General features: G+C 36.3%; 1 protein-coding gene across 1 annotated transcript; it reads right to left on the bottom strand.

Moving 5' to 3' along the window:
• Positions 1-971: 971 nt before the first annotated feature.
• Positions 972-1,497, bottom strand: LOC125113227 (ATP synthase F(0) complex subunit C1, mitochondrial-like). The gene has a single exon (XM_047755803.1). The coding sequence runs from the start codon at positions 1,490-1,492 to the stop codon at positions 1,082-1,084; it is 411 nt and encodes a 136-aa protein (XP_047611759.1). The 5' UTR covers positions 1,493-1,497; the 3' UTR covers positions 972-1,081.
• Between the last annotated feature and the right edge of the window lie 12,703 nt (positions 1,498-14,200).

The raw sequence follows: 14,200 nt of genomic DNA, 5'->3' as shown, positions 1-14,200 counted from the left end.
AATTGCATGCCACCCACTTACTAGTAGTTTAATATCTTTAATTAGAGACAAAAAATTTAATAGAACCATTTTTCCTCTAAGCCCCAAAACAAGTAAAATACTTTACATCGTCACATCTGATATATGGAAGTTCTAGATGAATTTTTATTATGACTCAATAAGTTTTCTCACATTAAGTTTCTCATAAAAGTACAATCAGTTTGAATGAGCAATGGAAAATCTGATGTCCTACATGCATATTTTTTCACTGCTTCTCTTTTTGCTCAATGAAATATTTCTGTCTTGAAATTATTTCAGGGTTAAAGTTTGACAGTAGGCTGGTTTTAAGATTTACTATGACTTTTTGATGTCATAGTTATCCATCCATCCACTCATCTATTTATTTATTTTTAAGGAGGTTAAAATGATTTATTAATATGCTACCTATGCAAACTTGATAACTACAGAGCATATAGAAAAAAATAGCTAGACATGATCTCTACTTCACACGTTTGTTGAGAGAGTTAAAGGACAAAACACAACACAAGCAACACAATGGAACAGCACTTGGCACACCATAAGCACCCAATAAACATTATTACTGAGGAGTTCCCATCATGGCACAGTGGAGATGGATCCAACTGAGAACCATGGGGTTGCGGGTTCAATCCCTGGCCTCACTCAGTGGGTTAAGGATCTGGCATTGCCATGAGCTGTGGTGTAGGTTGCTGACGCGGCTCAGATCTGGTGTGGCTATGACATAGGCAGGCAGCTGTAGCTCCGATTAGACCCCTAGCCTGAGAACCTCCAGGTGCCGGGTGCGCGGCCCTAAAAAGACAAAATACAAAAAACAACGACAAAAAATTATTACTGAAATTAGTCCCTGTCTTAGATGAAGTTTATAATTTCTCACAATATCTTTTCAGCATCTTCCAACTCATTTATTGAAATAATAGGACCATTTCCATAAAAGCCTTGTAAATTAATTTTTTTTTTTTTTTAGAGAAATGTTGTGTTTAATGGTCAAGCTCAGCACACTCCAGCACCGGGCGTGGCCTTGGAGTCGAAGCAGCAGGGACGGGTAGGTGACCTCCACGAAGCCTCACATGGCTAAGAGGATAAGGAAGGCGACCATCAAACAGAAGAGCCCCATGGCCTCAGACAGGGCAAAGCCCAGAATGGCACAGGAGAAGAGCTGCTGCTTCAGAGACAGGTTCCTGGCATAGCCAATGATCAAGCTGCCAAACACTGTTCCAATGCCAGCCCCGGAACCAGCCACACCAACTGTGGCGGCCCCAGCACCAATAAACTTGGCCGCTGTGTCAATGTCCTGGGACACAACACTGGTCTGGAACTCCGGCCTGGCCACCTGGAGTGGGACAATGCTGCAGGGAGGTTGTTCAGATGGGATTTCTGGCCTACTCAGGAAGGAGGCAGACACAGGCCTGATCAGACCCCTGGTACAAAAGCGGAGCAGAGCAGGAGAAATGAGTAGTGCCCCAGTGGTCTGCATTTTTTCTGTCTTGGGGCTTCAGCTCTAGGACTCAGCTCTCAGTGTCCCCTAAAGTAATATTTTTTATAGTAATTCTTTAGGACCTTAAAGTTGAGATTTCTTTTTTTTTTTTGATAAAATATTCTTCATTTCTGGATAAATCTTTTCTGTTTCATATTTAAACACCCTCATATCCTTTTCTCAAGGCTGATATGGGTGGTAAGTTAGATAAACTTATAGAGGGGCCTACCCATGTGTTCACAAGGAGGATGGACGAGGACTCAAGCTGCCTCCTGTTCAGCTCTGCAGTAACCATGACCGTCCATCACCATGATTGCTGTTTATTCCTGCAGATGGCTTTGAGCTGAAGCTTCCTTGAAGCCTGAGCTTTACCATGCATTAAATAATATTTTAAGAGCAAAGCTTTGGAGTTAAATTAGGTTCAAAACCTGATTATTTCTAGTTGTATGACCCTGTGTAAATTATACAACCTTTCAAAGTCTCCTTTTCCTCATTCATAAAATGGATGGCTAGTCATCTTGAAGAAGGCAATGTCAATGCTTCAGTGGGGAGAGAATAATACAGACTGAATTAGGTTGAAAAGTAAATAAAATATTAGGAAGTTGATAGAAAACTACAGGCTACTAATTCTATATTTTTATTCCACTTATATCTGGAATCTAATATATGGCACAAATGAACCTTTCCACAGAAAAGAAAATCATGGACTTGGAGAATAAACTTGTGGTTGCCAAGCGGGAGGGGGATGGAGTGGGATGTATTAGGAACTCAAGGTTAATAGATGCAGACTATTGCCTTCGGAATGGATAAGCAATGAGATCCTGCTGTGTAGCACTGGGAACTATGTCTAGTCACTTATGATGGAGCATGATAATGTGAGAAAAAAGAATGTATACATATATGTGTAACTGGGTCACCTTGCTGTACAGTAGAAAAAAAATTGTATTGGGAAAATAACAATAAAAAAATTTAAAAAATAAATAAATAAAGACATCCTTAAAAAAATTTAATCTTCCCTTGAGGTGCTATTTTTATATTATAATTTCCATGAGCATATGTATAATGCCAGACTATATATATTGAGATTTTATATATATATATATATATATATATATATATATATACACATGCACACACATATATATATGTGGAGGGGGAGACTGAAGGGGGAAGTCAATAGAGAAGAGAGATTAGAAAATACAAAAGAGAAAAGTGATACCTGGAGAAAAGAACAAATGGGGCAGAGAGCACTAGTGCAGAGATTAGTTTAGAGAGAAGAAATTTCTCTAGCATAAGTGTGTATTAGTTTTCTAGGGCTGCCATCACAAATACCAAAGACCAGGTAGGTAGTTTAAATAAGGGAAAGACTTTTTTCCTCAGTTCTGGAGGCTAGAAATCCAAGATCAAGGTGTCAGCATGGTTGGTTTCCTTGACTTGTAGATGTCAATGTTTTTCCTTCTGCCTTCACATAATTTTTTCCTTTGTATGTGTCTGTACCCTAATCTCTTCTTATAAGAATACCATTACATTGGATTAGGACCCATCCATATGACTTCATTTTACCTTCATTATCTTTAAAGACTCTATCTACAAATAAGATCACATTCTGAGGTACTGGGGATTAGGATTTCTTTTTTTTTTGGCCATGTGGGAGTTCCCAGGCCAAGGATCAAACCCAAGTCACAGCTGTAACCAGAGACACAGCACTGAAAACACTGGATCCTTAATTCACTGGGGCCACTGGGGAAATCGCTTGAGGGTAGGATTTCAACTTTAAAATTGATGATTTTTTTTTTTTTCAGTATGGAGGAGAGGGGACATAATTTAGCCTATAACAAAGTATAATTGTTGAAAAGATGGTGCTGATGAAGAAACATTTGTAATGGAGAAATGGAAATGTGAGAAACGTCTCCTTATTAATGTCTTTTCTTTGCATTAAAAGCAAAGGTCATCTGTGGAAGGTGAGGAGAAAGGTGGAAAATACAGAGACTGAGGAGAATATGGGTGCTGAATTCTTCTCGAAAGGACCAGAGAAAGAGTTGTGTGTCCATTACCTGGCAGGGCAAATAAGTTTGGAGATGCACATGTGGTTCATGAATAGAAACCATGTACTTTAGTTGATACTTACAAATAAAATACATATACCAGACAGTATTATTTTGGGAAAAATACGGTCAAATTGAAGCACTTATATGAACAAGTTGACTAATCAGAATATATAAAATTTAACTTTAATTAGAATAGGAATACATAACAACTTTATAAACTATGAAGAGCAAAAACTAAAATTACCTTTTTATACCCACTCTGAATTTATTCCTCTTCCTTTTTTTTTTTTTTTTCTTGCCATTTCTTGGGCCACTTCCATGGCATATGGAAGTTCCCTGTCTAGGGGTCGAATCGGAGCCATAGCCACCAGCCTACACCAGAGCCACAGCAACGCGGGATCCGAGCCACGTCTGCAACCTACACCACAGCTCACAGCAACACTGGATCCTTAACCCACTGAGCAAGGCCAGGGATTGAACCCACAACCTCATGGTTCCTAGTCGGATTCATTAACCACTGAACCACAATGGGAACTCCTATTCCTCTTCCTGTAAGTAATTAGAGACAACAATTTTATGTACATATGTTGTAGACTTTGTAGACTTTGTATTTATATAAACATAAATACAAAACACACTACTATCTAAATACATACATACATAACTTATGTGAGGTTTTTTGTTTCTTTTCTTAACATAAACAGAGTCAGGCTTCATGAATTGTTTTATAACTTGTTTTATTCGGTTTTGAGTTTTTCCCACAAAAAAATGTTTTAGAGATTTTTGAAGGTACATGCAGATATATCTTACTACTCTATACTACCTAGCACTATATAGTATATGTATCATAGTTCAGTTTATTCTCTTTTGATAGACATTGAACCTTCCAGTTTTCCACTTCTAAAATTAATGCTGAAATAAATAGCCTTGTGCATGTTTCTGCACACTTATGGCAGATACCTAGGTATCAAAGGAAATAAGCATTTTGAATCTTGATATATGCTGCTAAAGTTGCCTTCCAATAATGTTATGCCAATTTGTACTCTCATCCACAATTTATGAACATCCATAATGTATGGAAGTATTTCTTTACCTACTTTCTCATTAATAACTGATAATAGTCATTTTAAAAAAATCTATTAGTGTAATGACACAGAGATCTTTGTTTTAATTTGTATTTCACTGATTTGAGATAAATTTGAGAATTTGTTCTCTTATTTATTTACCATATTTGTTTCTTCCCTGAAGCTTTCATTTATATGTTTTGTCCACTCTTTCATTGTGTCTTTAATTGACTTAGAGGTGATCTTTACAGATTCAGAATATTTTCCTTTGTTTTATTTTATGTAATTTCAAGTACTTTTTCTTGCCTTTTTTAAGATCCTTTTCTTTGTGGCTTAATTAAAATAGAGTTTCCTAAACAAATATATGAGAATTGTTTTCTACATTTTCCTCTGATATATGTATAGACTATTTAACATCTAGCTCTTTCATTCATTTGACATTTATTTTTGACAGTGAGAAAAGTATCTGGTTTTCTTCTCTTCATAGTATATTCTTTCACCATTTATTAGAAATAATATTTTAGAGCAAGGCCTAAAGAGTCCATTTTGATAACATATGCAAAATCCTACTTACTTCTTATCACCCCATTACTCTCTCCAGACTATATATACTTGCCAGAACAATTGCACTAGCCTACAGTCTCCTTTTATTTATTCTGTTAGGGATACACAGAATGACCTCTTTAAAATGTAAACCAGATATGTGATTTTCATGTTCAAAATTTGATCACATGGTAAAATCCAAACACCCTACCTGCACTTCTTATAGTGCCTCATATTACTGGGTTCCTTCCTGTTATTAGATCTTTTCTTGTCCTGTCTTAAAGTCAGTTTAGGCCTTTGAACGAGATATTCTAGAACCTTCTTTCCAGAACGTTCCTTTCAGATCTTCCATGGTTTGTTCCTTTAAATAAATGTTCTGTTTAAATGTTACTTCTTCAGGGCAGCCTTCCTGACCATTCTATGTAAAATTGCCCCTTCACTTCTCAAACCTTCAATTTAACACAGCAGTTAACTCCAGAAATGATACAATCTATTTTTTTTTCTTAAAAAGCAAACAAACAATATATTGTGTTATATAATACTTGGCCTTTAGGCTCTTATAAATGCAAGTTCCATCATAGGTAGACATGTTTATTCTTTATTGCTATGTCAAGTAGTACCTAGAATATATTGAGTCCTATAATAATTATAGCAAGATAATCAGCAAATTCATTGAACTAAAAGATGCTGAAGCTCACAAAGTTACCAGATTATGGGGATGAATCAGTACACCTTACCTACATAAGTTTAATTGGAAAAATAAATCTATAATTTTATCCAAATGAAGTATTTTCCTTCTGTTATTCTTTCAAACCTTATAAGCAGTGTAATATTTTTAATGTCTCATTAAGATTCTTATTATATGAGAAGGGCATGGGTAACAGGTTTTTTCCATGCCTATTCATTGGCAAAAATAGATATTTATTTATTTGTATATTTAATTTGATAGGTGAGGCTTAGCTCTAAAGGCATACAGCTGTAAGACAGGTTATACTACCTATATAAACCCTCATACATATTCACACACATATACATACTGATTATAAAGAACACTGAAGACAAACTTTTGTTGTATTGAAGTTACATGCAACACAGGTCTTCATATAAATTACAACTTTTCTGAAATAAATGTTGGAAACAAATATAGAAAGAGAAGGAAAGGAAGGAAAGAAGGAAGGGAAAAGCTTGATGTTGTGTTCATGAAATGTTTATATTATCTGTACATTTACTTTCCTACATGCTTGAAATATTTTGTTAGAAATAGAAATAAGATGACAGAGTTCCCATTGTGGCTCAGTGGTTAACGAATCCAACTAGGAACCATGAGGTTGCGGGTTCAATCCCTGGCCTTGCTCAGTGGGTTAAGGATCTGGCCTTGCCATGAGCTGTGGTGTAGGTTGCAGACGTGGCTCAGATCCAGCGTTGCTGTGGCTCTGGCATAGGCCAGCGGCGGCTATAGTTCCAATTCGTCCCCTGGCCTGGGAACCTCCATATGCTACAGGAGCAGCCCAAGAAATGGCAAAAAGACAAAAAAAAAAAAGAAAGAAAGAAAGGAACAGAAATAAGATGAGACCTCTTAGGACAATCAATAAAGTATATGTAACTCATGTCCTGGTTTTCCACAGGATGAAAGACTGGGATTATATGTTAGAAACATGTTAGTTTCTTAAGGCCAATGCCTGAGAAATTCAAACTCACCAGGAAATATATGCCTCTAATTACTATAGTCATGATTATCCAAATAAAAAAGTAAAGCTCTCAAGAAATATTTAGAATAAAAATAGGGAGTTCCCATAGTGGCTCAGCAGTTACCGAACCCGACTAGCATCCATGAGATGCGGGCTCAAGCCCTGGCCTTGCTCAGTGGGTTAAGGATCTGGCATTGCCATGAGCTGTGATATAGGTTGCAGACATGGCTCAGATCCTGCACTGCTGTAGGTCTGGCATAGGTCAGTGGCTACATCTCAGATTGGATCCCTGGACTGGGAACCTCCATACACCACAGGTGTGGTCCTAAAAAGATAAAAAGACAAAAAAAAAAAAAAGAATGAAAACTCTTTCTATTTCTTCCCTTGATAGCCAACCTCTCTCACCCACTCCAAACCACCTTCATATACACATGGCCACAGTTTCCCTTATGTAAGGCCCATGTTACATCAGCAAATAACATATCAGCTTCTAGAATCACCTGACTCTAATAAAGGCATGTGAGATTTTTGAGTCAGGAAGGTCAGCTTCCTCTGGCTAACAATGGGGCTTTAGACACTTTATTTAGTGTCTCTGTGCTTCAATTCTCTCATTTATAAACTGCGGAAATTTGTAAATATCTGCTTTTTGCAACACAGTAAATGGTTTCCATGAACCATAATGGATTAGGGCACACAGTTTGAAAAGTACTGTTCTAATCTTATGTTTAAACATTTAGCAGGGTTTTGTTTTTGTTTGTTTTGTTTTGTTTTTTATGGCTATACCTCTGGCATATGGAAGTTACCAGGCCAGGGATTGAATCGAAGCTGTGGCTGTGACATAGGAAGCTGTGGCTGTGACCTATGTCATATCTGTGGCAACGCTGAATCCTTAACCACAGCACCCGGCTGGGGACTAACCTGCATCTCCCCAGCAGCCTGAGCCACTGCAGTCTGATTCTTAACCCACTCGCCACAGCAGGAACTCCTAAACATTTAGCAGTTTTAATTTTTTCTGTTATAAATATGTTTAGTAAACATGAATATTCCTATTAGACATAATTTTAAAGGAACATGATTATATGCAAGTGTGGGGCTCTGATTTCCTTATTACATACAGCTATAAATAAATGTATATCAATATGATAAAGTTTCTTAATAAATATTGCCAAAATTCTCATCAAAAAGCAATATAGTCCATTCGCTCAATAAATTAGTCTTTTTGTTCATGTATTTCAGTTTTTTCTTCCGTTAACAAGTAGGAGTCATAATCCCTAAGTCTGATTTCTGGGTCATTACCAAGATCAAGTTTTTGCACCTGAAAGATTAAAGCTTGTGCCCTGAGTTTCTGCAAATCACCAACATAAAAGCCTCCTTATAAGTCTTCCTGACAGCTAGTCAGTCTCCCCACACTCTTGGGAACTTAAAACTGTCACAAGGCACCAACAGCGTGGATTGAAAAAGAACATACATAAATGTTTCTACAAACTTGGCAAGAGTTTTTACAAGCCTTAAGATTTGTCAGGGTATGATTACTTTGACCATGCCTCAATTTCCTGTTTATAAAAATAAACAAAACAAATGTCAATTGGAGTCAACTGTCATAAGCACAGCAACTGGACCAAATTTCACTTTTTACAATAAAAGAGATTACCATAAATAGCTATGTGATTGGGTCTATAGTATGACTCTACTTGTGAAAAATTAAGGCATGGTGTGTTTGTGTGTGTGTGTATGTGAGTGGGGGGTTGGATTTTGCTGTATCCTTTATCTAACACAAACAGATGTTGGTAAGATTAATGAGAAGTCATCCATCAACTATTCCAAGTTGCATGGAGAGAGATAATATGAAAAATACCAATTAAAAATGCCTTTTGTTTTTCATTAGTTTAGTTTAGTTGTTTAGTTTAGTTTTGTGTCTAATCAGATTGGGCACCACTTTAACAAACAAGTACAGGAAAGAACCTCACGTTACTGAGAACTTCTATATCATGCCCCCTTTATATAATTTCTCACTTTTGCTCAAATAGCATGATAAAATCATCAGGGAAGTTGACATTAACACACTCATTTTGCAGATGAGGAAACTGGGACACCAAGGCTTAATTTACTTTCCTGGGATCACACAGCTAACAGTGGTGATATGACATTCAAACCCAACTCTGCTGAACTGCAAGGTCCACATTCTTTTCATTAAACAAATATGCAAACTGACTTAACGGAATTCAAAATGCAGCACATAATACAGAGAATCGTTTCTCTTTTATACAAGCTCCCATAATAAGATTGAGAATTGGGTTGAAATAAATAATTCTAAATTCCATTTGAATATTTCTTTTTGTTTGGTTGGGGTTTTTTTCTTTTAGGGCCACACCCACAGCATATGGAGGTTCCCAGGCTAATGGTCCAATCAGAGCTTCAGCTGCCGGCCTACACCAGAGCCACAGCAACAGAAGATCCGAGCCCTGTCTGCAACCTACACCATAGCTCATGGCAACGCCTAATCCTTAACCCACTGAGCAAGGCCAGAGATCAAACCCACATCCTCATGGATCCTAGTTGGATTCGCTAACTGCTGAGCCATGATGGGAACTCCCCTGAATATTTCAATTTTTGACTCCTGAATGGGAAACATCACCTATCTCAGTGTATAATTCCTTCATCTAGAAAATTTAGAGTTCTATTAAATGCTCTATCAAATAGCAAATCATTTAATACATATAGTTTATTTTCTTTACAACTCAATTGCACTTGCAACAATTTATATTTAATTCATATATCTTTAGTGCCTAGTCAATTATTATGCTGTCATTGGCATATTAACATTTTATAACAATTCCCCAAATCTAGCATTTGCCAGTGCAGTGGGTTGAATAACAGTCCCCTAAAAGATATGTCCAGGCTCTAAGCCTGGTACCTGTGAATATGACTTAATTTGGAAAATAGTGTCTTTGTAGGTGTAATTAAGTTAAAGATCTTGAGACGGGGTCATCCTTGATTTAGAGTTGGCCCTCAATTCAATGACTGGTATCCTTATTAAAGAAAGAAAAGGAAATGTGGTTACAGAGAGAAGATGGTGTGAAGGTGGAAACAAATACCAGATTTATTCATCTATAGGCCAAGGAATTCCAAAGATTGACAGTAACCACCAAAAGCAAGGAGAGAGGAATGGAACAGACTCAGAGACTCCAGAAGGAACCAACCCTGGTAACATCTTGATTTCAGACTTCTGGCCTCCTGAATTGTAAGAAGATAAATTTCTGTTTTTCTAAGCCGCCAAGTTTGTGATAATATGTCATGGCAGCCCTAGGAATGAATATAGGCAGATTAACAGATCCCATTAAGACAGAAAAAAATATATTTATTTGAGCTATCCACCCCAATTTATTTCAAAGTTGCATCTAAAGCTACTTCTCTCTATTCAAATTGGTATTTCAAATTAGTAAAAGCTTCACAAGTGACTCCCCTGATGAAAAAAAAAAAGTTGATTTCAGACAAACATAAAAAAAATCTTTTGACATGATTATAGGATCTTATGGATCTGGAACCAGAATTTTTCAACAATAAAATCAGTGAAAATAAACTAAATGATGAATAGATTAATAATAAACTCAGTATCTTTAAGTAAATTTCATGGAAAATTGTGAGCATTTGCAATAATATTAGGACATTTACAATATTTAATATTCTTTATATTTATATCCCATTCAGTCCTTACAAAGATCTCATAAGAGAGCATTCTAATGTGTTTTTTTTTTTTTTGGTATTTTGATGAAGAAACTGAAGAAAAAGTTTGAAAATTAACACAAAGCTACACAGCTGGGATGTGATGATTCAAAATATTCAAACCTAATAGTCTGTTCTTAACCTAAATTATTTCATTCATTTTATGTCATCTGGGATACCTCATTCTTCAAGATGTGGAAAGTGCAAACATCAATTATCTAGAAAATTTTCTACAAAGAATTATTTTAAAGATAGAACTCAATAAATAAAGTAATGCCCCAAACACAAGATGTCACATGCGTTTTATAGTTATTGAACAGAAGCAGGAATCAGAAGACCTTGTGGGTAGACTCAAACTGGGTATGTTACTTAAAACCCCAATTCTTAAATGTTTTATTTGGGTTTTTTTTTTTCACGCCATGTTAAATTCCATTCCTACTGTGTATATGGCTGAGAGTCTGTGTCAGTGCTATCGGAAAACAACATCATTGACTTTTTTTTTTAACCTAAACCCCTCCAAAAGGAGTAACTGACACTTAGCCCGCCTCTAACTGCATCCACTATATGTGACCACTAAAGAAGAGGAAGATGATGGAAGAAGCAGTTACCAGAACAAACCTTGATCTGAAACTGGCTAAGAAGGCAGAATCTTTTGCTAAGATTTTTTCCTGTTCTGTGGTTTTCTTTTCTTTTTGTTCATGGTTTCCTTTGCTGTGCAAAAACCTTTAAGCTTAATTAGATCTCATTTTTTAATTTCCATTTTTATTTTCATTACTCCAGCAGGTACGTTGAAAAATATTACTGCAATTTATGTCAAAAAGTGTTTTTCCTATGCTTTCCACTAAGAGTTTTTTTTAGCATCTGGTCTTGTGTTTAATCCATTTTGAGTTTATTTTTGTGTGTGGTATTAGAGAATATTCTAATTTCATTCTTTTATATGTAGCTGTCCAATTTTCTTGTCATCATTCTAAGTGAAGTTAAGTCAAGCAGAGAAAGACAAATATCATATGAGATCACTAATATGTGGAATCTAATAAAAATGCTACAAAAGAATTTACAAAACAGAAACAGACTCAAAGATTTTGAAACCAAATTTATGGTCACCAAAGGGGAAATGAGGGGGGAAGTGATAAGTTAGGCGGTTGGGACTGACATATACATATTACTATATATAAAACAGATAGGTAACAAGGGCCTGTGTGTGTGTATAGCACAGGGTAAACTATTCAATACTGTGTAATAATCTATTAGAAAAGAATCTGTAAAGGAATGGATATATGTATATGTACAACTCATTTACTTTGTTGTACACCTGAAACTGAAACTAACACAAATTTGTAAGTCAACAGTACTCCAACTGGAGAATACAGAATCTATCTTCGGACACTGAAGTTAACCAGAATGTTCCCAAATGTATATTATGTAGTGCTTTATAAAATGGGATGGGAGAAAGAGGGAGGGATAAAAGCAATGAATTGTGGTTTCATTTAAATGCTTTTATAAAGTGCTATGTGTAGAATTTAGTAACTTTTCTTCTAATCTCTTTCCTCTGTGAACTTTCATATAGCCATAAAACTAATTTTTCCAAAATTCTAATCTAATAAAGACACTGACCTTTTTTAAATTATTCAGGTTTTTCTATTTACTTTTAAACTCTTCAGAGGAGTAATAAGTATGTGGCACCTGAAATCAAAGACAGTAAGTTTGATCATAACCCTGTACTTACCAACTGATTAGCCTGTGCAACTTAGTTTCTCTCTAAACATCAATATCTTCAACTGAAAAATGGGGGAATCCTAACAGTACATAGTGCCAAGGGCTGTAGGTATAATCAATAGAGAAAATATGTGCTAATTGCTTAGCCTAAGAACATCCTTTGCCATCTTTATAACTAAACTTATTGATCATGTTCCTCTGCCATTTTCAAAACATTATTCCTCCCTCATGACTCATAATTTTCACAAACCTTCTTCTTCTATTTTTTTTTTTTTTTTTTTTTTTTTTTGCCACAGCCATTGCATGGGGAAGTTCCAGGGCCAGAGACTGAACCCACACCACACTCGCAGCAATGCCTGGTCCTTAGCCTCAAGGGAACTTCTCATAGGATTCCTTATGTAGACCCTTGACATCTTTATCAAGGATCCAATCTAGCTATGACCTCCTCTAGGAAAACTTGACTAGGTAGTGTTGTTTCCCTGAATTGTGCTGGCATAGCCCTCGGAAGTATTTCTCTCAGCACTTCTCATGCTGCATCATAGACACTTGGGAGAGTCTTTCCTTCCTATTATTAAAGAGTCTTTCCTTCTCGACAAACTAAAGCAAGGATTTCATTATTCCTTTCTCATACCTGGAACCTTTCCTAGCATATTGGGTAGTAAGTAAACATTTAGTCAACGAAAGTAAATTAATCAACTTGTGCTATTCCGAAGTCCATTTTCCTACTAGTTTTGGCTCCAATAATGCAGAAATAGTTTGCATCAGACTATTCCTTCCATTAAGAACATCTATAAGCTCTGAACTAAACATTTAAAAAACAATTATTTCAAGGCCATAGGGAACACCCAAAGGCAGGCTATAATTGAAGTGATTCAATCAAGAAAGAAGGAAATTACACTGAATGAAGATCTATGTTTATGTTTTTTCCCCATGGCTCATTTCCCTGTCTGCATGGCTGAGACAGTATGGACATGAACAAAAAATCAAAGTCTATTGGTTTAATTTTTTAATTTTTGTTTTTATTAAAGTGTAATTGATTTACAGTGTTGTTTCAATTTCTGCAGTAAGCATTGACCCAGTCATACATATATATACATTCTTTTCCTCATACTTTCTTCTATCATGTTCTATCCTAAGAGATTGGATATAGTTTCTAAGGACAGTATTTAGGGCTGGCCACACTGGAAATTAAAGGGAAAAGTGACAGAAGGGAGGTAGGCACAGAGAGGAAAGCTCTAAAATCTCAAAACGTGGCTTAACTTCTAAATTACACAGACATATGACAAACTCCCAAAATCCAGCAGCAGTGAATATTTTTAAAGTGGAGCATTTTATTAAAGCCACAGGACACTTTTTTTTTTTTGTCTTTTTTGCTATTTCTTGGGCCGCTCCCGCGGCATATGGAGGTTCCCTGGCTAGGGGTCTAATCAGAGCTGTGGCCACCAGCCTACGCCAGAGCCACAGCAACGCAGGATCTGAGCCGCGTCTGCAACCTACACCACAGCTCACGGCAACGCCGGATCATTAACCCACTGAGCAAGGGCAGGGACTGAACCCGCAACCTCATGGTTCCTAGTCGGATTCGCTAACCACTGCGCCACGACAGGAACTCCCCACAGGACACTTTTAAGTAAAAATATATCAGCCTAGGATGAAAGATATTCTTAAGACTAAAAGCAAAATCAAAATAAGCCATCCTTCCATATGAAATTATCCATATGAAATTATCCAAATGAAACCAACCCTTTCTCATATGAAACCAATCATTCACATGCTCAGGATGATCTAACTTTAACTGAGGAGCAAAATCACCACTCTTCTGAGGAAGATAACAGAACATACAATATCTATAATACATCACCCACAATACCTGATACACAATAAAATACTATTAGACAAACAAAGAAACAGGAAAACATTATCCAT

Source organism: Phacochoerus africanus, chromosome 1 (genome assembly GCF_016906955.1).
Source record: "Phacochoerus africanus isolate WHEZ1 chromosome 1, ROS_Pafr_v1, whole genome shotgun sequence".
Taxonomy (NCBI): domain Eukaryota; kingdom Metazoa; phylum Chordata; class Mammalia; order Artiodactyla; family Suidae; genus Phacochoerus; species Phacochoerus africanus.
This window is presented reverse-complemented; position numbering and strand designations above follow the sequence as displayed.